Below are 26221 nucleotides of genomic sequence, written 5' to 3'. Positions count from 1 at the left end.
ATGAAGTGTGAAAAATCTTACATTAAAGTTTTAAAATCTCAATGAGAAACTTTGGCCATATTAAGCAGCACATGACCTAACAATTACTGAGGGAGATAAATGCATTAAATTTATTGGCAAAATTATATGAACAAAACCAATGGAAATTTCAAATACATACCACCAACAATTAAGGAAACAGACAATACAAGACAACGTTTATACTCATATTTACCAGGGGACATACGATGGATGTATAATATTTTTACTTGCGAGACAGCTCAATGATTCGGTACAGAAACCACACAAGTAATACAGTACAGACCCTCAAATTCTTCAGGTCCATAATATACATCGCATTCACAGGGTAAAAAGTTATCTGAACCTCAAATTGAAGTTGACTCAACAATGAATGGTGACCTTTAAGGGAAAATCCGGAGACAAACTATACAGAAATTTCCACAACCATAATCATATTCCAAGTAGTATAGTGATGTACTAGAGAGATATATAGATCGCTTCCTCCCATCCTTTTAAGCCGCTAATAGTAAGTGCCATCAATCAACCATCATCTCACCGAGTTACCTTTTATCTGTTGTGACACCGACAACGACATTGCTCACCTGCCATTCGGAGTATTAGTCGTATTCACATTTTACTGAGAATAAATCAGAGAAAAGGATTCTGAAGAAGGTAGAGTGAAGATTGCAAGAAGCGGAAATGAGAAGAGCATGAATTCCTTACCAATTTGCCACTTTCATCAACAGACATAGGGTTCTCAACTACAACTGTTTGGCTCTGAGACTGCAGGAAATGAAATTAGTGAGCCATCCTATTTCAATTATGCCGCACAATCAAAATTACCAACCCACTAAATAGTCAATGCAGAGGCCTGAAAGGAAGGACATGAAAGAAATGAAAAGCTTGAGAACTTACTGATGATGAAGGGGGCATTCCGGAACTAATTGTTCCATTACGCCTGTGCACTGGAATGGGAACCCTCACGTTGGATATCTGCAAAGATACAATGGAGAAAAGATGAAGAGCTGGTAGAAAATATTAGCACTTATTGTGTATTATATAACAAGAGAATACGTAATCAGAAGCATTTAACAGATTCAAGTTGTACCACGTCAGGTTCATGGGAAGTTTATAGACCGTCTTAGATTGGATACAAGTTTGTGTCTTTTAACTTTTAGTTCTTTCTTAATATTCCCTATCGACATGTAGAACAGCACCATTATTTTGGAATGTAACCAAGTATTGGGCATCTACAAAATTTACCAACTTAATTTTGTCCTCAAAATTTAGTTGTACCCTCTCACGCTACTCAAGTTCAATTGAAACCACATTCAAAATAGTCTAAGTTGGTTTCCAAAGTCAAAATAGAGAATATCTACAAATGGAGGAGGCACAGAACTTCCACATTCATCAACTCAACAAACTAAGAATATCAAGAAATTTCAGCTACCCTCAAAAGAAATGGATTATACTCACACCAACATTTGTAACATAGTGGCAGATCGCACATTTGACAGATGGAGCTCCATATGGAAAGACAAGTGTTGTTCGGCAGTTTCCACAGTTAACATGTGCAACCTGGTTTGTAGCTTTTTTTAACAGTCACAAGCACCCAAACACGAAAATCAGTGATCTAGCTAACTAATATAACATCAGAAAAATCTGAGTGTCTAATAATTAATAGCATAATACAAAAACCAGCATAAACAAGACTAGAATTGGCAGAAATAAGATCCCAGAAGCATACAATAAACAAGAAGGGAAAAGGAAGAAAAGAGAGAAATATGAGAAATGAAAGAGAACCAAGAGAATTATAATGGGAAAAATCAATAATCAATGCGCAAGTCTTACTGTTATCCTTAGCCCTAGTTCACTAAATAAATAAAAGCTCAAACAAATATAAGTATCTCTGTCAGTTTCAAATATCCATCATATCCTTCCCGAAACTCAAAATCAATGATAGTTTTCTTCATACCAGGTGCAAGGTTCACTGTATGGCAACATGAGCATCTTACACTTGTTGCCCCACGTGCATACATAAGCAACGTCCTGCAACCTCCACATATAAGTTGAGCCATATCTGTTCCTGCAAATGTAAGGCCCAAGTCTCTGATATAAAACTTCAGAAGAGAAGCCAAATGACAAAGAGTGGTATGAAGGACAAAAGCAATTGCTCGGACTTATATGTAAGACGTTTCAACAACTCTACTATCAGAACTTTATGGTTAATCTATAAGAAATACAAAATAAAATTAGAAACTGATAAAATAATATTCATTGTGAATAAGTCTAACATCTTACTCAACACATTTCAACATAATAATCTTCCACTTGGAACATCTTCACGTGAGCATGTTCCATTATTGAAGGAGAACACATTATGACCTTGAAGGCAAGGACATGCTCCGGACATGTGTCCAACATACTAAAATTCGTCTGCTAGATATTTTTTTCCCTAATTTAGGCTGACTTAAAAAAATTGCCTAAAAATTAAGAGAAAGAATAGGGATTCTAGACCTTACATATTGATCATTCCTTAAGTATTAGGATGGCATCTTTTACCTCTAATCATAGCCAACTAAATCCTTCTATATCTTTTAAGTTTCCAAATATCACAAATTGATGGGATATTTTCAATTATTGCAAAATGGACAAAAATCTTTACAAAATATAGCAAAATATCATAATCTATCTACGACAGATCACAATAGACCAAGATAGACTAGTCTATCGAGGTCCATCACAGATAAACTGTGATATTTTGTTATATTTGTAAATATTTTCAAAAGTTGTCATGGTCTACCTATAAGGAAGTATCGATATATAAATACGACATATATACTAATTCTAAAAATAAAAAATGCACATGTTCCTAGCGTGTCCTTGTCCTACTAGAACTAGACAAGTTGTGTCTGTATCCTTGGGGGACTTGGGATGAATCTTAAAAATGTGTTTTTCTTATGGGTTTTTTTTGGATAAAACTTTGATGAATGAAGTCTCCAAAAAGTCAAAATGAGCATAATACGGGATTACAAAAGATTGGGAGGGGGTGGGGGCCTTCTGTTTCTATGGTTACTAAAAACTTTTATGGCATGCTATTAATAGGGGTTATCTTCTAGAATCTTCGGTGTCAATGGAATGGAAGAATTTTCAGGGATGCATTCTTATGATTTGAATCTTTTCTAGACTTTAATTTTATTTCATGTTCTTTATTGGTGTAAATATACACACCCTTTAATGTAGTCAGCTTTTCGTGCCACTTAAAACGTCTACAATTTTATATATTTTTGTCTACATGCCATATTTGAGTTGGAGAAGTCACGTACTTGACCATCATCCCACTAGCCTAAAGTAAATAGTTTATCAAGTAGATGTAGATTATACTTAACTTAGCAGATTGCATTATTTTATCATAATTTCTTTAATACTTATAACAACAATAAAGGGGAGAAGAATTGATAAGAAAAATTTTATACCAGGAGGAGGAACTGAGGTGACTGTATTGCATAATGCACAGCATACATTAGTTGCCCCCCCTGGATAAAGAAGAATGCTCCTACACCCACTGCATACAAGTTGGCTCTGCATAGCTGCTGCAGCAAGTGGAGAGAAAAAATCAAGAGCTTGTCAGGAGTGAACTTGCTAACAAAGAACAGCATCATAAGCTAGGTGCAAGATTGAAAAAAAAAAAAAAAAACCAATACGAAACTACCCACTATGTACAATATTTCCAGAGGCTTAAAAAACTTTTCTTCAACAAGATTCAATATTAAACAACAATTCATACAAGTCCACTGATGATTTGCAAGGATACAAAATCATTAGGAAAAACACTCCCCTCTTCTGCTATAAATATCTGATGTGGTTAAATAGAATTAGATTCAAAAGTTGAGGAAGTACAGGAATAAAAGTAGATCAACCACACAAATGAATTTTTAAAAGAATAATGGATATTGAAGACCCTTGGGGACAATTAAGATCATCAGAGAATGTCTTTGGTTCCTTTTACCAGCAAGGTTTCAATTTTTTATTATTAGTATGTTATTAATGAAAAATAAACTTTCATTTTTTCTTATTTAAAATAAATGAAAAAAAACAAGGCATTAAAAAAATTCTTCCTACAAAAGAAGGGAACACGCTAAAGAAAGGGCTCCAACTAAACAAAAGGGCAACTATAGACTAATTACGAAAATTCTTAAAAATCGAAGTCCAAACAAAAGCATTATATCTCCCAACTAACAAGGGACCAAACATCACAAGATTCCTTTCCAGCCCTCTAAACACTCAATTATTTTGTTCCCCCAAAAAAAACCCATAATCCACCGAATAGGTGTCATTATTCATTCCCTCTATCAACAATAGTTAACTCACGAATATGATCCGCATAACCGTGTGGATTAAGAAGATCTTCTTGTCCTCAGCCTTATTTGTAAAGCTTGTGAGATCAATAATTATATCTCTTATCCGGGAAAATCCATGGAAACCGCTTCATTGTTGCGTGCAAATATATATGTATATAACATTGCAACATTGAAGGACAGCATGTAAGAGAGAAATAAGCAGTAAGCAATATAAAAGAATGTATTCCCCAGCACAAGACATCTCAAGTTAAAAAGAATTATTGGTCCACCCAAAGAAAATTATTAGGGCAGCATAAAATCTAAAAGCCCAAGTCTGTAAAAGCAAACAAAACAAACAAACGATATTCATTATTCAAATCCAAATGAAGAAATAATCACCTTCTCCCGATCCTCCTCGCGACCACCGATTTTCTACAGAGAAACGATCACTTAGAAGCCCCGAAAAGGAAATCTGTCAAATCATTAAAAACCCAAATGTCCAAATCACCAACAATCTCATTAAAGGAAAGAAATAATTAAAAGTAGAGAAGATAGTGCTTGAAGATACAGAAATTACAATTACGGAGAGGGAGAAAGGGAGAAATTAAAAAAAAAAAAAAATTACCAGAAAATGGTGGAGGAGAGAAGGGAGAAAGGGTTGGTTATGAAGAAGACGATGGAAGAGGCGAAGGTATTAGCTATGGAGGAGGCCGGCTTAAGCGGATGAGGAAGGAAGCGAGAACTGCGGTTGGAAATTGAAATGCCAGACAATGGGATAGAAAAGGAAGACGGTAAGATTGAAGAAACGAAGAAGAATATTTTTCTTTTCTTTTCTTTTTTTCCCCTTTTCCTTTTTAAGAAAAAACAAAATAGAAATTTAGAAAGAAAATGGAAATAGAGAAAGAATGAGGAATTACGGAGATTTTTCTTTTCTTTCTTTCTTTTTCACTTTTATGTTATTTTAATTTAATAGAGAAGCGCGTCGTGGATGTTGTCAACGAAATAAACAGAATGAATAAATCCAAAGCAGCTGTGGAAGAAGAAGTAAGGAAGGAAAGAGGCCTTTTATTAATTAATTACATGGACTTTGATTAATGTCCTCTCAATTCTCTCTTGGATTTATTTATTTATTTACTTCCAATTCTATATCAAAGGATACTCTTGTAATTTCATAGTTCTCGTCTACAAGAAAAAAAAAATCATAAATTAACGCTTTTTTTATATATATATATATAAAAAAGTAATACTATTTTATGTTGCTTGAAGTATATTTTCTTTCAATAATGGCTTCTTTTCTGAGACATTCTACTCAAAATTGCTGGGAACATGCGTTTATGTGTACCATATAGCAGACACATTTTCCAACACATGCAGATATAACAATAAAAATCGATGGAATTTGTGGTATGGTGTTCTGGAAATTTCCTCCCACATTCCGTAACTTTTCTGAATTTAACAATTATGTATAAATAGACGAATCTTCAACGTTTAGTAATAAAGATGATATCAATTATTATTAAACTAAGTTCACCTTTATCTTTGCATCATTTATATATAAGAATATAATATAACTTACATGGTTGGCTAGTAAACTATTATATATATAAGTTATATAATCATGCTGCTAAGTCCCACAACAAATATACATTCACTAGTAAACAAAGGGAAATATGATTCGCTAACAAAGCCCACAATATTACTTCACTTTACATGTAATAAAACTGATGTATTTGTAAATCTCATAGCTTTGTGGAATTCAATTTGAGTTCAGTTTCGTCGAAGAGAAGCCAGCCTCTTTTCAAGATCCTCAACATCGGAAGATTCAGAGCTGCATGTGAATTAGAATTTAGCTAACTGCAGAAAAGTGCAAATACTATCTTATTGAAGGAATCAACTAAACAATTTCGAGCATAGTTTATTGGATAGTACAATAGATTCAACACATGACTCTCTCTTAGTTATTTATTGAGATTGTCTCTTTCTATCACACCCAACCTACGATGGTTTACTAGAATCTATTTATCAAAACTATCTATCCTTGTTTCAGACCCCTCTCGATAGTTCTTTCTTTATGTCCCATATGGATAAGAAGTTTGGTATACCTTTTGGAATTTTCAAAAAAGAAATATCCCCAAAGAGGAGGCTTGATTAAAGGTTTATTGGATTTTCTTTTCGTAGTTTCTGTCAAAAAGAAATGATATTTAGCAATATTACTATAAGGCTTGTCCGACCTGGCATTGGAGAACAGCACATACTATTCGATCTTATGTATTTATCTAAATACTCAAACTATTCTCCAAACTATTCTAAATACTCACAAACTATTCTCCAAGGTCCAGTAAAATTTACCTTGTATGCATTCATACAATACAGACTAGGACCAGTAAGTAATTATATGTTATATGTGTACCAGTGTGTGTTATGAAATGTACGACACCAGAGAAAGAAAAATCCAAATAGGGTACGATAGGGTACCTGGCAACTGTATTTTCAGTCTTTCTTGCTGCAATCCGACCTTTGGGAGCGGAAGATAACTGTCAACAGGAGAAATTAATGTCAGAGAGCAGTAGATTTTCCAAATGAAGAAAGAAGAAAAGAGAATATTTTTGAGATTCAAGCAAAGCGTTCATATTTTCAAGAGACCAACCTGGGATGCAATATCAACGCCAATCTCATCAAGCACCTATGAAGAGAACAACAAAAACAAATATCTAATTAGTAAAATCCTTCAATAAAAGGTATAGGGTATAGGGTATGCAACCTACTCCACCTAAATATGTTGCAAGAATTTACCTGATTCGTAAGTTCCTCAGTTTCCTCTTCAGCCTCATCCTTATCTAAAGTTTCATCAATAGACTCTGACATCATCTCAATCTGAAGAAAAGAAGTATAAAAACATCTTGCACGAGTGGATAAAGAAAAGAAAAATCTACTAGCTCAAGGACAGGATTATAGTTGGGTTGTTTTGAATCTAGCGCTAGGGAAAAATGCTGGACCTTTATGATGGACGAGATTAAGTTAATACAAGGGCAAACCGTTTTTTTCTTAATCTCAATCACCATCCTCCCCCACAAATCTAGTGAAAAATAAATTTTGACTTCTCTCCCCTCCTATATTTGCTTCCTGATTCTTTTATGTCCTCACAAATAGCAGTTAATGATGAAAATACGATGGATAAAAAACTATGTAGTATTATGAATATACACCAGACAGAGGTATCCATAAGTAGAAAACTTTCAATGAAGTAGAAAGCAGAATTAATATCCATTTTCTTGCATTTCAGATAGATTGATTAAAAAAAAGGTTTGATTTGGACATTGGTGCATAAATCAACTCATTCTCCCTTCCCTTGGAAACTAAATCGTATTCAATGGCTATTGGAAAAAGAAAATAGTGAAACTGGGAATGTTAGACTTACCGTCATGTCCAACTGTGCTGACTGCTTCTGAAACTCCTTAATCACTTTAGCCTGCTTAGCTGGTGCCATTTGCTGCAACAGAAAACCAAGATGATAAAATTGATCGTTTGGTTGTATATATAATATAGAAGCCAAGATGTTTCCATGTAAAGTAGCCTATATGTAAGTTTTTAAGAAAGTCATTTAAGCTTATTCTCACATCCAACTTCAGTCAATTATGTTAATCAATATGAAACGCCAAACAAAAACTTCAAGCAAGTGACTTCCAGTTCTCTGCTAGTGTGTCTCACTCTTCCATCAAAAAAGTAGAATCATAATAAATTTAAGGTCATCATATTCTTCGTGTGATTACCTTGTTCATCGCAACCATTGCCTTTGTAGCACCCTTCATTCCAGTGGAGATTGAAGTGCTAGCATATAATGCCTGGAAAAAGACACCATCAGCTAATTAAGTCCACTAAACTAAAACAGAAGGCCAACACGTTTCCACAGTAAGGATGGTAACCTGTGTATGAGTAGCTACGCCTCGAATTTGGGCACGACTCCCTTGCAAATTAGTTATCTGTTGGCGCAGGCGAACAAGCTGTCGAGCTAGGATTCTAGTGGCAGCCTGGATGTTAACTTCCAAAGAAAAGTGAGTATGAAAACATTTTTACTTTTTCCTTAATATTGGGCTCCTAGTACAAATGACAAAAATACTTATATTTGTGTGCTCAAGATGAATATCCACAGTAAAATAATTTTCTGAACAAATGGCAACATCGTATTCTAAATTGCACAGTTGTGTAAGAGACAGAGTTCTAAATATAAGGCTACATCTACCACCAACAGAAATAAGAAAGTTAACTTGCCTCGTTTCCAGTTTTAGCAGTTTGCTTTATCTCTGCCACCAATTTTCTTTCCTGAAATTATAGAGAGTAGGGTAATCTAAGAGAAGTAAAAAGCCGAAGGTGCTAATAGAAATGAAAACCAAAAGGGAGTTCACATCATACCTCCAACTGAAGAGATGCGATTTCTCGCTCAATGCCTAAAAATTGATAAAACATATGAGCCGTGAACATACGAATTTCATAAAAATGTAGATTCAAGGATGAAGTTTGATGAATCATGAATGTATTGATTGAAAATTCTACAACAGGAGCAAGTAAATTTCAGGTCTTCATCTAGTAGTAAGGTTGGGGAAAGCACAAGGCAAGGAAAGGGAATCTTGGCCCTTAACTCGCAGGCCTTTTACTTAAAAACCTTATCACAAATGCCACAATTACCAATACCATGCATGTGCAATTACATATATTTAAAAGTATAGCTAGGCAGTTGAAAAATTGTTTAATCGCTTGTTTTGGCAAAGGTCACCACTATACAACTGAGGTAGAAAAGAAAATAGAACTGCATAGTAGTGTCAGATGAAGTGACAGCTGACAAGATGTCAAAATTCGCTAACAGAGTGAGGAGCTGAACGAAAGGGAGCAATGCTCCTCCATTAATAGCTTTGGGTGTGCTAATTGTCTGAAGCCTGATGGCATCCGGATGAAGAGAGAATAGGTGTATTAGAAAAAGCGATTTCTCGTTGCTAACAACTGGAGACTGGGGAATTGTCTAATAAGTTAAATGGTTTAGAGCTTCTGTACTTGAGCATAATTCAAGATTGTCCATCAGATTTAGAAACAGAGACGTTAAAGAATTGTTAAGTAGAAGGTAGTACCTCTAGTTGCAACAGCCATTTCTCGCTTGCTGGTGCGAAGAGCATCTATAATAAAAACACAATGTCATTGTTCATGTCTAATCTAACCAAGTCACATTGATATTTCTGCATTAACGGAACCCCAGGCAACTAAAGTTCCGTTAGTACCATAAGTAAACATCATTTCAAACAATAAGAGGAAACCCATTTTCACTCATTCTAACTGCATCGAGCAAAGCCCCTAACACTTTACAGAAAATGTAAAACATATCTTAACACAGAATATTAACCCTAAGATCTGTGTGGAAAACGTCGAAACCGTGCAAACTAGGGAATCAGGGTAAAAAACAGTGAAATTGGGAAAGAAAGAGGGAAACCGGAAAGCTTGAATCGACAAAACAATCGTAAATTGGGAAGCATAGAAGGAGCAGATCGGAATTGAGAGAAATTGATCAGACCTTTGGGCGAGGTTTTCTTCCTGAAGATGTTCAAGCTCATGATTCGTTCACCGCAGAAACAGAGTGGGAATGTGCGTAGCGATTGAAGCTGTACGACAATCTTCAGAGTTCCAAAGCGAAATGGAGGATTTGGAAGCTAGGTAGTGAAGTGATGAAGCTCACACTATGATTCCTAGAAGAGCGTGCTCAAATTTCTTCTCGCTCAAACGGCGGTAATCAAAGTAGCCGTTACAAATTGATACTTCCTAAACTACCCCTGCTGAAGTATTATATTTACATTGCATTTAAAAAAATATGTTAAAAATTTTGTATTTTATATTCATTTCTCCCAAACGGCTCAATGTATTTTCACATCCCAAACGGAGGAAATGCAATAATTCGTTTGCAACAATTATAATTTTACTCATGTTTTTCATTTTTAGGTTTTCAAAATAAATATTTTTAGATTTCAAGTTTATAAAAATAGACTTATTTAATCTGTTTGAATTTTTAAATAATTATATAATATTTGAATTTAAAGAAAAATAGTTTTAAAGAGTATATGATTTTAGAAGTTATTCTTCTAATCCTATTTTGAAAAAGTTTGAGGACTAAAATATAACCTTTTGAAAATTCAGGTACCAAATGGGTCTACTGTTACAAAACTGATGATTAAAAAGAGGTTTATTTTTTAAACTTATGAACCAAATGCACATTTTCATCAAAACTTAGAGACCCAAAAAGTGATTTCTCCATTTAGACTAGATTCTAGTTCATGATCTGAAAATAAAATTTAGACTTCATCCAATATAAATCAATGTTATTTATCCATCTATACATAAAGGGAATGAATATTATGGAGCTAAAAACAAAGTTTCATTTCTTGAATCTGTGTAGTAGGATTTTAATACTTTATCCATATACAAACATCCTTAAAATCTAATTGGAAATCTTTTATTCCTCAATTTCAAATGTAGTTAATTTGACTTTTTTGTGAAAGTATATTGTTGTTTTTAGGTTGAATTTAAATTTGTATGTTTTATTAATGAAGAAATAAAAATTGGAGATATCAGTCCACATGAAGTTTGATGCTTCGGGCCAGATGGGCCTCTTGGTTTGTCAATTGGATAACGAACAACTCAAGCCCAATTTATAACCCAAAACTTGCGTGGTTTTACTGGTTAAAACATTTAATTAACTATTGTAGGTGCATTAATTTTCCACGTCTAAACTTTTTTGCTTTTTAACTAACTATTAATTACCAATTAATGTTTTAAAAAACTATGGGAAATTTGGCATGGTGCGAGAACCTTGTTCAGAAATGTATTTGCTGGGATTGACCAAGATTTGGACACTCAAGTAGAATTTGGGGGCATTCCAGAAACTTAGAGATCAAACTACAAAAAGAGTCACATTGTTTTTATATTTTGAAATTCTACCAAAATTTCAATTTTTGTTACTTAAAGATAGGTCGCAAACAATCGTAAGAAAGTAACTAAAAATAAACTTAATTTAAAAACAATGAAGTTGTTACACAACAAGGTGTATCTTTTATAATCGAATCAATTTATAAACTTAGTTAAAAAATTTACACTTGTGTAAAATTTTAATGCATGAATTATTTTAAAAATAATCTCAATAGAGAATAAAGATGAATAACCGATAAAAGTTTAGAAGTTTAATTTATACGAATTACGAGTTTCACATGATACTTGTCAAACAAAATCTAGATAAAGGTGTAAATGTATACAATTGTAAAAATTTAATTATTAGTTCATGATTTTCATCGATGTTATTTTCAACATTTATTAAATTGATATAATAGGAAAGTGTTTTTAACTTTTAGAGATTCAAATTTGATTATGATCCAATTACAAATCCATTAGTCAACCATATAGAGTAGCCAAAAAGTTTCGAGAAAAAAGAAACTTTTATGGATTAAGACATATAACAATTTGACAAATACTAAACCCACAAAGTCCTATCCTACTTAGATATATATATTATTTTTCTTATTTAACTCTCTCCAATCTCTCATCCAAAGAAAAAAACGACATTGTAGTTAACGAACAATAGTACAACCTCAAAGCATTATTTATTCCGAAATCAAAGACTCATTTATATTCTTCAACCATTAATATTTTAAAATCTAACAAAATATTAGAACATGAAGAAGCTTATGTCTTTAGTGTTTGAAGAGAAGATTATCATATATACATGATTGTAAGTAGAATTTATATGGTGAATATTTTTAATAAAAGAAAATTTTCCTTAAATTTGAATTCATGAATGTATTATTATATATAAGTCAACATAGTTCCATCAACTGTAATTGATTTTGTTAAATGAGAAGTTGCATTGTTATTATGATTAAGATCGTGTTGTTACCACATCTCAGTCTAATCAAGAAGTAGATAACAAGAGGGCATGAGATAAGATAGGTAGCCCTAAAAATAAATAGTCATGGAAATGCAATTATTCATAATAATAATAATTTTGAGGAAACAATTAGTTTAATATAATATGGAAAAAGAAAGAAAGAAAAAACCCTAAAAAATGTGAGTACAACAAATAAGTAAAATATATTAATATTGGGAATTGTTTTGTACACAAATGACAAAAATATGTATATATATGTCCATAAAAATAAAAAAGAAAAGAAAAAGAAAAAACAGCGGGCAGCTCAGAGTTTGAGCGGTCAAAAGAAGTCCATCAGGAGCAAGCGTGTGGGTTCGTCCACCAAACGTGCAATTCGTGCCCTTATTATTTATTTAAAGAAGGAAAAGAAAAAAAAAAAAAAAAAAAAAAAAAAAGGATTTTGCATTGCAAATTGTGTCGGCCAAGTTTTATGTCGTTTTCCCAAAAGGCCCTTTTCCACATTTGCATCCTCTCTCTTTTATGTCATTATTTTTATTTTATATTTTATATTTTTGCTTGACCATCTGTCCCTTTCCTTTCTGTACTGTACTGTCATCTTCTTCCATTCAATTAAATTAACTTCATCAATATAATCCATATATCTTATCCACACAAAATAATTCTCTCCCTCTCCCTCTCCCTATTATTTTTCATATTAGGAATCATTACACTTTCACAATGAGAAGTTCTTTTTCTACTAATATTATATATATATATATATATAATTTGTGTTGCATGAACTTATTGAGCATTTATATATATATATATATTGTGCTTCATCTTGATGATTTATTTTGAGTCTTTTCATTGTTGGATTTGAGCAACAAATTGACATGAATTTCAAGGGTTTAAGTCACTATTAGAATTTTCAATTTTAGTTCCAAATAATGTATATAAATTTCGATAACTAAATAAGAAGGTTTTTATTTTATGATATTTGGTAGGCTTAATTACTATTAATTAGGTTGTTAATAGTTTGTTATTTCTGTTAACTTTGTAATGATATTAATAAAGCCTACTTCCCTCGTCATTGTTTATATTTAACCACATAGTTAGTTGATATATTATTTTATTCAATAGAGGAACTCAAAATATTTTTTAACATTATTGCTCTAACAAAACTAAAATTAAATGAGATATATATATATATATATAATTTAGTGTTGATGCTATTTTTGTTTTTTGAGTTGGGTTATATATATAAATTAAAGTTAACACGTAATCCTAATATGATGTGTATGTTAGACATACTCTGATTGAATTGATGTAATGCAGTGATCAATAGCCAAATAAATTAGATATGATATGTTGACATATTTATATATAAATGTTCAAAGAAAATTTAAAACATATATAACTATTAGTTTTTATTAATAATGTCAATAATATGCGATGTATATCATCTTTTGTTACAATATTTATAATAAAAAAAACTGTAAATTGCTAACCAACAATATATTACACAAAAACTAAATTAGATAAACACTTTCGGATTGACGAGGTCAATCACTAAACAAAAACCATCTATCTCCTAATACCTCCAAAATTAGACTGAAATGATTTTTCTAAAGTCAACTTTTAGTCAAACGCACGTTCAAAGAAAAAATGATTTTGATCATGTCAAAATAAAATTACTACTAAACACACCATAAATTTCCAACTAAGTACCCAAAATATGATATTTTTTTTTTCTTGCCAAAAAGTACAAGTATATAAAAGACAATTTAAGGGGCTAGAAATTTATTAAGAATTAAATAAAGTGATGGATTTCAACAGCTACATTATTAATATATATATATATATATATATTGAGATGAGTGAGGAAGAAAAACTTGGCTTGAAAGAATATTGATTCTCATTGCACAGTACCATCAGACAAATTATAGCATTATGGTATCATATTCAGCACATTTTATCCTCTCCTCTCCTCCACACACACACACACACACATTATTATTTTAATCATGATTATTACTAATCATTAGTGCCCTAACTAAAACATTAATTATTATTATTATTATTATATTAAAAGAATATTGCCACTTGCCCCCCTTCCCCTACACGTTAAGAAACCCTTCTCATTTACCATCTTTAATTTATTATATTAATCCTTCCCTTTCCAAAAAGAAAATAATAATAATAATAATAATTCTCATCTACTTAGCTTCTAATTGCAGACACAACCATTTTCTTAATGCACTCCATGTCCAAATCACTCCATGATTAGTGTTAATCAAACTCCATAATTTCACTTTTTTTCTTCATCTCTTTTCAATTTTGTGGGTACCTTAATCTATATATTTTTTTTTAATTTTTAAATATAATTTTCCTTGTATTCTTTTCACGCAACTATATACGTTCCAACATGACGTGTCGCATTTTAGCAAAAGTTATATAATATTATAATTAGTTCAATTAAAAAGTCCAAAAAAAAAAAAAGGAAATTATTTACCAAGTATATACCAAAAATTTCTCTCTTTATTATTGTACAAAAATTATGCATCGACTGCATACTTGTGTAAAATTTTTTCAAGTCTTTATGTAACTTTATATTACAGAGTTAGAAATCTTAATATTCTAGTTATAGTAGGCATCATGTTGTTTGAATACATCATTGATAAATTTTTGTTTTCATATGCTCCAAAATTCCAATCCAACTAAAACAACCAATACAATAGATTGGTTTTTTTCTGGATAATTCTTTACTCAATCTTAAATAATTATAAATCTTAAAATGGAGGTATACGAGACAATCCAAAAACAGTTTATGATGTTGTATAATAGTTTGTTTTTTTTAAAAAAAAAATAAAAAATAAAATCCCATATTTAGAAATAATAATAATGAGAAATAAAATAAATTAGTGATCCTAAGATTATGTGTAGTTTTAACATAAATTAGAAGGAGGGGGGGAAAAAGGGAATAAGTAAGTAATGGGGAGACAAGAAAGCGTGATGACAATGTTGAAATAGAAACAAAACTTTGATAGCAATTCTTTTAAAAGGAAGTGCTTTAATTAGCAGCTACCTAACACCTCATTTCCCTTTCTTTTTCCTCCTCTCCAAATTTATAAATTAAATACCATTTTTATTCTTATTTTTGGCGGTGTCCCTACCACCTCCATGGGTGACACAATCACCTCTTCGGATTTCATTGTCCCTTTCATTTTTTTTTTCTATCTTTATATTATATATATATATATATATATATATATATATATATATATATATATAAATTTAGTTTCATCCCCCATTCTCCAAAAACTCTCTTTATAATATCTACTTTCCCACTCCCTTACTATATTCTAATCCTACAAATTTTCAAAATCTATTTCAACGAAAAGACAATTACATGTCACACCCCCTTCTAACACATCTTTTAAAAAATCATCAAACCATTGAATCAGATCAAACACAATGCAGATTTAATAGAATTTTTAAGATCAAACAAAATGTCCTTATAATTATTTGATTCCATTTAATTACAAATCCCAACAGGATTTTATTGTCTTTCTCGAGCTACGGAAAATAAAATAGAATGCTGTTTTAAATGAATGAATATAAAAGGGAAAATAAGTATAAAGAAATAGGCAGTGTCGGTGGTGGTTAAATTGGGGAAGGGCGTAGGAAAGTGATATCATCAACCACAATATGATTGCCCCCAATTTTTCTTTTCTTTTTTTTTTTCTTTTTAATTTCTAACATATTGAACATGATTGACGAGGTTTTGATTTTCGGTTATAACTTATAAGAAAGTCATAATAATAATTATTTGGTTTTTTTTGGGACCCCATTCATTCCCATTTCCCTTCTATTTCCATTTTGACCTTTCTAAATTTCTCTCTCTCTTTTTTTTCTCTCTCTCTCTATAAAAAAAAAAAATCTCTAATATCTTTTTCATTCCACCTTCCCAAATATCAATATCAATATCAATATCAATGCATCCTAGTATCAACATAGCAATAAAAATAAAATAAATATCAATGCATCCCATAATTTTGACAAATTTATAAATAAAAGATAAAAAAAAAAACCACGTTTACAAATATTTAATTATGGCATTGTTGATTATATATAACAGGTAAAGTCAATTAAAGATTCATTATCTACATTTTCGTCTTAATTATGATTAAGAAGATTAGTAATTTATTAGTTAAAAAAATTAGAATATATAAATGCATGCATTTGTTATATTGTGACTAAACGAATTATTATATGATTTTGAATCGTCTAATTCTCTAAAACTATGTAAGATTTATGTTCATATTTTTTCAAAAATAAGCGATAAAATGAAATAAAGATGAAACATTACTTTCGAAAAATTTGTATATAATTTGGTGATCAAAGCCTGGCTTCCGTAGCATAGTGGTAGTGCGTTCGCTTCGTAAGCGAAAGGTCGCGAGTTCGATCCTCGCCGGGAGCTTTTTTTTTCTTTTTTATAATTATTTTTGTCTCTTAAACATTTCTCTTGCAAAAATTAATGATAGTAATTAAATAAATATCCTACTCAAAGTTTATGGAATTTAGCCTTTGAAAATATGGATTAATTAAAAATAATTTATATATATATATATATATATATATATATATATATATATCCTCTTAGAGAGTAGAAGTCAACACATAAAAACCTGAAAATAATGATTTTAAGGATCAGGCTTGAAAAGGGAATGATTATATTTAGGTCTTGGGAGGCAATTAATAATAATAATAATTATTTTTATGTGTCTAAAATTTCCCATGTTTGGATTATAATAATTGTATGCTTCTTCATTAGCCAAACAAATATTTTGGCATGCATCTCATTTGTTAATTAATTGCGCACTCCATTAATAATTTAGGATTAGTTTGCCCATCCTAATTTCACATTACTAAAATAAAGAAACAAAAAACATAGAACGAGAATGACTTAGATTAAATGTAATTGAAACGTGAAACTTAAATTAAACTATAAAAATAATTAAATGGAAACTAAATATATGGAAATAGAATGGTAAACACAATGGGGAATGCCTGAGGAAGTCAAGAAAAATGTAGAGGAAGTTGAAGGTAATGGTTTTAACAAAAAATGAAGTTGAAGACTTAGAAAAAAGAAAAGAAAAAACTAATTAAATCGATTTAGAAAAGAATGGATGACATTAATTATTTTGAATTTCATAGGCTGTGATCACAACAATATTTGTGAGCCTTAATTAGTCTAATAATTTTTTTTTTCTCTTTTAAAATATTGACCAAGAAGCCGAACAAAGCACGATTATACAACTATCCTCTCATGTTTTTAGACTTTATACATTACATAGAACCTGTAAATTAAAGTTGAAGAGTATTGTTTGAATCCTTACTACTTATAAATGAGAAAATCTTATGTTGTTTGTCGTTGTTAGTAATAAATATACAAACTGACTTTTGAAGTGTGCATAAGATACCATTATAACTATATTATACCCATATATTTATAATTATTGGGCACAATTATTTATTTATTTATTTATTACTAATATATAGTTCATTGCAGAGACAAAAACAACTTAATTGGGCGTCAATGGAATGATAGGTTTATCCTTTAAGAATTAAAAAGAAAGAAAGAGGATAGCTAGAGATTATAAATTTTAATAAGTTACCAAAATTCTCTCTCCTTATTAAATAATATGATGGTAGTGGAAGATGTTGGGTATTGACAATAAATTAAAATGTAATTAATGGTATTTATGAGTTGTGGAAAATAAATAAGTAAAAGAGAAGAAGATATTTTATGTTGATTGAAAAAAGGGAGTGGGGACTTGGGGCAATTAATAGCATATATGCTCCATAAATTTCGTTGAATGAAATAGAAGTTTCAACAAACACACTTTAAAGAACGTTGTTACTCATTGGCCCTCTAAAGTACACATTTTATCCCTATGAAAATTAAATATAACCCCCATCCCACACTTAGGAAAATGGTTATTAGGATTTAGTTAGGTGTTTAATTAGGGATTAGTAAAATAGAAAATATAATTGTTTGAATATATATTGAATAATACACGTGTGCATGAAGTGTAGGAAGGAAAAGTTGAAATATGTAAATAGAAAAGAAAAGGGGGCACAGCTCAGGCATTAGGTACATGTCGTCGGGTACGGGCTCTGTACAACTGTGAGTGAAAGTGTCAACTCAACACTATCAATTTTCTTTTTCCTACATAATTTTCAACCCCTTCATTTCTTTTTTGGCTCTTTGACTCTGTCTTGTGTTGGTGTTCGTGTTCGTGTTGTGTATATATATATATATATATATATATATCAAATTTTGGTCAAAAAACCAAAATTATAATATTTATCTGCCAGCTCAACGTTATGTATATTTCTGCCTCTCTGCATATCAAATTGTACAACCCATTCATTGTACCGTACACTTACCCAATACCAATGGCTTCAATTACAAAATTGCACCTCCTACAGTTTAAAACAAGTTTAAACTTTGTCATTTTGATTTAAATGTTACAATCTGTCGTGATGGTTTTGTTTAAGACAGAAGTACTTCTATCAAATGATAAAGACTCTTTACCAAGTCTTTCTCTCAATATATTGAGATGTGTGTAAGTAAGGGAGTATGTAAAGTTCCTAAACTGTTTGACATGCTCTTAACTATCTATGATCTTATGTAGTACAGTAGAAATTTATTCTCTTGATTTGCTATTTTTACTTTTTTTTCCCCATAAAAACCTCAATTCCATAGTGGAAATAGAAATGATATAAACTAAAGTGTATAGTTCTATTTTTCTATATATGTAACCTATCATAAATTAAACCAAGCTGATCAACAAATGTCTAGACCATGCATTTTCTGTAAAAGTAAAATTGTCACTCCTAATTAATATATGAGTTCATGTCATGTTTCCCATGTAGAGAGAAGAGAGATGATGAAACTATAGCAGTATTGTTAAGAATAAAGTTTTTGAAAACCCAATAACTATTTCTGCTGCCTTATCGAGAGAGTGTACTTACTCTTTTAGAACAGTCATATAGTGAGTGATATCTTTAGAGAATTTTTTTTAGAAAAAGTATGTTAGCGAATATAAATTAATTTGAAAGGACATTTATTAATTCATATAAACAACAAAGTCTTACCTAAATATACCGATAAGACATCTGAAATGAGATGCCTTAAATCAAGGGATCCAAAACTGGGTAATCCAATTAGCTGGGTTAAAAGCTGAGTTAATAAAGAAATGAAAAGTGTGTAATATAATAGTGATTTACATGGAAGAGAAGGGAGTAAAATAAAAAGATAAAATTTACAAAGTTTGTTAAAAACAAAGCCAAAAGGCAAGAGAGTAGAGGGAAAAAGCCAAAAGGGGTAAGAAAATTTGAAAGAGATATTTAAAGATTGGGGGAGGGGGACCAAATAAGATCTTAGATCCTATTCAGTTTGAGTACAATATATATATATATATATATATATATATATATATAGGTAGCAGTGTAGCACCCAACCCCATATCTCATTTATTGTGATGTATGACTCTATTATATTATTTGGTCTTTTTGACGGTGCAACACTTTCCACACTACCAAACTCAACATATTTTCACATTTTCTCTACTGCCCTTCCTCCATCCATACATCTGTAAGTAAATTGAATGATCATATCAGTATTCATATATATTTATGTATCCAATAATTTGTTTATAAAACATTAAAAAGAAATGTTATCTAGTTAATTTAATTTTTGATTTAAATATAAGTTTACAAAATTCATGACTAATAGTCTCTCAACGTAGTTTCAACATCGACGTTTTGAACATTGATATATAATGTTAGTAGTCCATTCCATTTTTCACGTTTTTTATTAGGCATATTGTTTTACTACTTTTCAATATCAACATTTTATCCTTGTAGCTATTATCCTTGAATTCAATGGTGACCACAATACCACACACGAAACATACAATAATGTTTGGTAGGTTAGAAATTGTAACTCCACATGATTCCACGTATGTAGATAGGTCGTTGTTATATGATTAAATTTTGGTGTGGGTTAAAAAGTGCATGTTTATTTGGCTAACTGTATGGATCAACCTTCTAAAAATATGTTATTGGTGTGGGTTAAGCGTAGAAGCAGATCATTACTTTATTTGGTTAAGTATGGAGGCCTAGTTATTGAGTCAACCATTAAGTCATATTTGCTTAAATATTATACAAGCTAAGTATCATAAAGCTTGAGGAGATTGACCCTGTTATAAAAATAAAAATTATTCCTAAGTATTTTACTTTAGCATATACTTGAGTCACTAGTGAAATGAATCCGACAACTCGCAAGGGTTAGTAACGACTTTATCAATTACATGAAAAGTCAATTAACGAATAACCATTACGAAACTCATTTATAATAATCAAGATGATTCATGACATTTGAGATACACTAAAATGCACATTGACTTTCTTACTATCTAGTTCTCTCTAAACGATTATTGACTTGATTATCGAAGTGTAAGAGCACCACACTCGTACAAGTTTTCTCTATTTTACACTATTCGTATTTGATTGTCTCAAAAAGAATTACAATTCATCCTTGGTAAATTTAATTAAATCTAGTTTACTCTCAATTATTTAATATAATTTTGAATAAAAATATTTTAAAGTTAAATTTAAAAAAAGTTTTAATTTTTTAAAGGTTTTAATACGATTTTTAATTTTTGAAAAAATTGTTAAAAAGTATCTATATGAGGTAAATATTTCCGTAAGCATAATTATATATATAAAAAAACCATCAAACATAACTTTTAGTTTTAAAATTCAAATTTAATTTTAAGACTTGGGTAAAAAACCTAGTAAATTTAAAATTAGTGGTGGGCTATGTAGAAATATTATTTATAGATGTAAATAAACATGAATGAATATGTATTTAAATAGAAAAATATGATTAAGAATATGTTTAAAAAAGAAAGTAAAAAGTAAATCCCGTTAATAAAAGGAAAAAAACCTTGAAAGTTGAAACAATCCCCGCCCCAAATTTGAATCGTAAATAGTAAAGTGTTTTTCTTCTTCTTGATTTTGTGTTGGTGGTAAAAGAAAAGAAAAGAAAAGAAAAGAAAAGAAAAGAAAAGAAAAGAAAAAAAAGGAAAGTGGGGGAAAAGCAAAATGAGTCCCGTTTCCTTTATTTCAGAATTGAATTGGAGGGCTGCTTTTGGTCTCAACGGAAGTTAATTTTGTTTTCTCTTTGGAGGGAAGGGGACACTTACTCTTTCTTTTCTTTTCTTCTTTTCCCCCCAAAAGAAAGAGAAAAACACAAGCAATAAATAAATAAATAAATAAATAAATATAAACCTACATTAGTATTATTAATTAGTAGTGTTAATTTTGTCTACCACCCTAATGTCAGAATAACAATATATACGTGCCCACCCTCCTAACAGACAATATCAGATTAAAATCATTTAATTTTATCTCTCCCAAACATGCATTCAAACAAATTCCATTTTTAAATTCAAATTAATAATTTAAAAAGAAAGAGAAAAATATTGGTTAAAAGAAAAAAAAAAAAAAAAGAAGAAGAAGAAGAAGAAGAAGTTTATTTAATTAAATTGTGTATCAAATTCAACTTTCAAGGAATGTTCCTCCACCATAAATTATTTGTTTTTTTTCCCCCAAAAAAATAAGAATGAGGGAAGATGAAATAGAACGCACGCGCGCATTTCCGGAAGTCAGTGCCGCACGTACCTAACTCTTCACTCTCTTTGCTATATAAACTCCCCCGCCACTTCCTTCTTCTTCATCTCTTCATTCTTCATTTCTCCTCATCACCTTTTCCAATTCCTCTCTTCAACTCACATATTTTCCACTTCTAAATATTCATTATAATCTTTTAATTCATTCTTCAGTTTGCTGCTTTTGATTTCTCCAAAATGGCTGCCGTTGCCTCATTTCCTCAGATTAACGATATCGACTCCATGAGCTTCAATAATGTTGATAAGCTTACTTATGAGATCTTCTCTATTTTGGAAAACAACTTTCTATTTGGTTGCGATGATTCAAATCAGAAGCTACATGTCGTTGCTCAGCCTTCGCTGGCTGCAAATGCCTTCAAATCGGGGAAGCATAACTCGGGGAAGGTCAGGATTTTGAGTATTGATGGTGGAGGCTCTACCGATGGAATCCTTGCTGCTAAGTCACTTACCTATCTTGAGGATTTTCTCCGTCGGAAGTCGGGAAAGCCTGATGCGCGCATTGCAGATTATTTTGATGTGGTTGCTGGTTCTGGAGCGGGAGGCATTCTCGCGGCCTTGCTGTTTACTAAGGGGAAAGACGGTTATCCTCTGTTTACGGCGGATGGAGCTTTGAATTTTCTGATTAAGAACCGTCGGGAGATTTTCCGGTCATCGGATGGAGGAATCTTTCGACGAGTGTTCCGCCCGGCGAAAGTGGAGAAGTTGTTTCGGAAGACGTTTGGAGAGTGCACGTTGAAGGACACGTTGAAATCGGTTTTGATTCCGTGCTACGATCTCTCCACACGAGCGCCATTCCTGTTTTCTCGTGCCGACGCTCACGAAATGGACGGTTACGATTTCAAGATTCGCGACATTTGTATTGCGACGTCTGCAGAACCGACAGTTTCCGGAGCTGTCCAAATGTCATCCGTCGACAAGCGAACGAAAATCGCCGCCGTCGACGGCGGCATAGCGATGAACAACCCGACGGCCGCCGCAATCACTCACGTGTTGAACAATAAACAAGAATTTCCGTTTTGCAACTCCGTCGAAGATCTCCTCGTAGTATCTCTCGGAAACGGAGAGTCAGATTTCAGCGCCGTAAACCTAACTTCATCTCCTGCCTCATTCACAAGGATCGCCGGAGAGGGAGCTTCCGACGTGGTAAATTACCTAATCTTACCCTCTCAATTCAAAATAATCATTTTTTTTTTAATCTAATTCCTTAAATCAATTAATTCAGTTTTTTAAAAAATGGTTAAAAGACAAATAATCCAAAATAAAAAATATATATATATCTATATATTATTGAATTGATAAGGACAAAAATTGTCGGTTGAGGAAGACAATAGCGAAGAGATTCGGCGTTCATTTAATTTTGTGCATATAGTGTCCATATTTTTTTATTTCAAAAAATAAAATAGAGAATCTTAATTTGTTAGCACAAAACACATAGAGGGAAGAAATTGGGGTAATTCATTTAATGGGTTGGTGAGGTATTAATTATTTTGTGTGCTTTTCTTTTCTTTTTTTATTCTATAGGTTGATCAAGCTGTTTCTATGGCATTTGGTCCGCACAGGACAACCAATTATATCCGTATTCAGGTATACATTATTATTTAACTTCAAATTCCTACATTAAATTTCCTGATTATTTCCGATTATTAGTCTACTAAGAAAGAAACAGTTTAAAATTAACAATGGAATTTGACTTTGATTTGATATTATCAGGGAAACGGGATTGTAGGGGGTTTGGAGAAGGGCAAAAGAGGGCAAAAGATGAAGAGGATAAACATATTGGAGAAGGCAGACGAAATGCTAACACAGAAGAACATAGAAGCTGTTCTATTCAAAGGAAAGAAGATGATTGAGAACACGAATTTAGAGAAACTTGAGGTTTTTGCTGGAGAAGTAATCAAAGAAGAAGAGAGAAGAAAAAGTAGCATCCTCCCAACTGTATTATTGAAACAAACTGCATTTCCATCTCCAAGAACATCCTCTGCTTCAGCCACAACACTCTCCACAATTTCCTCATGCTAATCATTATTATTTCAATCAAGCCCAAAAACACTCCGAATTTGGAGGTTAGTTTAGTTCCTATATATATATATATATATATATATATATATATATATATAAATCAATTAAGAACCCAAAAACAAAACCAAAAATCAAAAAAAGACGATCAATTTGTGTATTATGTATGCTGCTGCCGCTCGCGATTAAATGGTAACGTCCGAGTCTGAGCTGAGCTGCTTTTTTCTTAATTTCTTTTATTGAATCCTTATGGGGTGTGGTTGTTGATCAATTACTATTAGACATTTGCAAACAAATATGAGGGCTTTCCAAGTGCCCCATTGTATAGTTTAAAAGATGATCAGATGATAAGAAAAACTGAGAGATTTTTTTTATTTGATTTTTTCATTTTTTTTTTTCTATGGGAAGAAGAGTGTGTGCTTTTCTTGGAGTAGAGAGAGAGAGAGAGAGAGAGAGAGAGAGAGAGAGAGAGAGAGAGAGAGAGAGAGAGAGAGAGGTTTGAGTTTTGTGTAATTTTACATATAATATAATATCCCATTGGTAAAATAGGGTATTATTTAACCTTTTGTTCATGTATTTGTATTCTCCAAGTGTGTGATGATTTGTAATCACTAGTGGACAAAGGACATGGGGTCCTTTGAGAAAAAAACAAGGCCCAAAATTGTAATAGATGATATTGTTTATTTAATGTGACATTATTAATTGCTCTTTCTTTTGCCCCTTAAAATATTTTCATTTTATTCCAAAGTTCTAAACTTTTCTATTTCATCCAATTAAATAATACCACTAATCAAATTTAATATTCGTCCACTTATAAATCACATCGGATTCAACCACAAATAAAATACCCACAAAAAGAAATGTTCATGCCTCCAACCTTATCATAATTTAAATAGGTGATAAAAAAAGCAAAGACTAAACTTTAGAATGCTTAAACCTAACTAATAAAGCACATATCCTTCCCAACCATGATTAGAAGTGAGGAACTAACACTAAACAAATAATTCTGTTTAGCTACACAATCATTCCTAAGTAACTTAAAATATTCACAGATAGAAAATTAATTGAAGAGAAGTATTTATTTAAATTTAGAGTTTATTCGTAATAAGGAATCAAACCTCTCTTATAATCAATAATTAAAAAAAAAAAACTATGAAAAATTATTATAATCCTCTAATTACAAATATATATCAAATTATTTGTATCATTCACATCGTATTTCTTTTAGAATTTAAATAGAGTTAGCACACTCACGTTTGAAATATTTTTAATTGGAATGTTTTAAAAACCAAAGATATAGACTATTTTTATAGTAGTTGGAATTGAAACGACTTTTTTAATATTTTGTCGAAACTATACACTATTTTAATTTTTAGGAAGGAATAACATGTTAATTACAGTTGGCTCCAAGTTTAAAGTTGAAGTATATATATATATATATATAGATGGAGCTAGATTATATATGTTCGTTTGTTTCCCCCTACGAGGATGAGTTGAAAATGTTTGATAATTTGATGTATTTGTATGGATTAATGAAATGGGATTTGAATTGATTTAAAGGAAGGGGGGCTGCAGCTGTTGAACAGATATTGTACATTCAATTAATACAGAAATAAAAGCAATGGGGGAAGGTTGGTGATGTTTGAACTAAGACCCCAAACTTAAGAAAAGTGGTTGAGAAGAGAGTTTGCTTTGCATTCCTTTGGCTTTGGCTTTGGCTTTGGCTTTGGCCTTCACTCACCGACAAATTAACTTTTTTAGAGAATATTATGGTGGGCTCTTTGTACTCTTATTTCTATTATTTGACTTCAAATCATTCTAATCTAAAATTAAATTACATCTGTTTGGAGGAATCCATATCCAAAGTTCCCATTTTTTTTTTCTTCATGTAAACGGTTTGTTTCTTGTATTCAAAAAACCTTTTCAAACTATAGACCAAGTTGAGATAGACTTCTTATATATTGCACCTTCTTTTAAATATATAAATTTATTTTGAAAATGTGATCTTCTTTAAATATATTAATAAATAATAATCACTTTATATTGGTGACTACTTGTGTGAATCCTCAATGGTTATAGTTGGTAGGAGGCTTAGCATAGAAAGACCAAAAAGATGATGAAGCAAAAGAAAGAACTGAAATCAAGATTTAAAATCAATGAAGTGTTGTCAAGACACCTTTGTAATTGATATAATAGAAAAGTTATAA

General features: G+C 31.3%; 2 protein-coding genes and 1 non-coding gene across 6 annotated transcripts; 2 read left to right on the top strand and 1 right to left on the bottom strand.

Annotated features, from left to right (window-relative positions):
• Positions 1–127: 127 nt before the first annotated feature.
• On the bottom strand, positions 128–10084 carry LOC103484281 (vacuolar protein sorting-associated protein 2 homolog 2). 4 transcript variants are annotated; one of them, XM_051088506.1, is made up of 16 exons: positions 9898–10064; positions 9461–9505; positions 8751–8785; positions 8610–8660; positions 8264–8368; positions 8111–8182; positions 7759–7830; positions 7134–7214; positions 6988–7023; positions 6806–6874; positions 3796–3856; positions 3477–3623; positions 1976–2086; positions 1477–1589; positions 916–993; positions 128–783 (listed from the first exon to the last, which is right to left on the bottom strand). In XM_051088506.1, exons 1-16 carry the CDS (start codon positions 9935–9937, stop codon positions 649–651), a joined length of 1251 nt encoding a protein of 416 aa, XP_050944463.1. In that variant the 5' UTR covers positions 9938–10064; the 3' UTR covers positions 128–648. The 4 variants fall into 4 exon arrangements, 3 of the variants coding, with proteins under 3 accessions (XP_050944463.1, XP_008439502.1, XP_008439501.1); XR_536707.3 differs by lacking the exons at positions 128–783; positions 916–993; positions 1477–1589; ... (1 more) ...; positions 3477–3623; positions 3796–3856 and adding exons at positions 6114–6168; positions 6443–6521 and having other exon boundaries at positions 6816–6874; positions 9898–10084; XM_008441280.3 differs by lacking the exons at positions 128–783; positions 916–993; positions 1477–1589; ... (1 more) ...; positions 3477–3623; positions 3796–3856 and adding an exon at positions 5921–6194 and having other exon boundaries at positions 6816–6874; positions 9898–10084.
• A 6558-nt stretch (positions 10085–16642) lies between these two features.
• Positions 16643–16714, top strand: TRNAT-CGU (transfer RNA threonine (anticodon CGU)). The gene has a single exon. It is a non-coding gene; the product is annotated as a tRNA-Thr (tRNA).
• A 5280-nt stretch (positions 16715–21994) lies between these two features.
• LOC103484279 (patatin-like protein 3) lies at positions 21995–24725 on the top strand. Its single transcript, XM_008441276.3, has 3 exons — positions 21995–23141; positions 23520–23582; positions 23709–24725. The coding sequence occupies exons 1-3, from the start codon at positions 22176–22178 to the stop codon at positions 24015–24017; spliced, it is 1338 nt and encodes a 445-aa protein (XP_008439498.1). The 5' UTR covers positions 21995–22175; the 3' UTR covers positions 24018–24725.
• The last annotated feature ends 1496 nt before the right edge of the window (positions 24726–26221 follow it).

The sequence above is a fragment of the Cucumis melo genome, chromosome 8 (genome assembly GCF_025177605.1).
Source record: "Cucumis melo cultivar AY chromosome 8, USDA_Cmelo_AY_1.0, whole genome shotgun sequence".
NCBI lineage: Eukaryota > Viridiplantae > Streptophyta > Magnoliopsida > Cucurbitales > Cucurbitaceae > Cucumis > Cucumis melo.
This window is presented reverse-complemented; position numbering and strand designations above follow the sequence as displayed.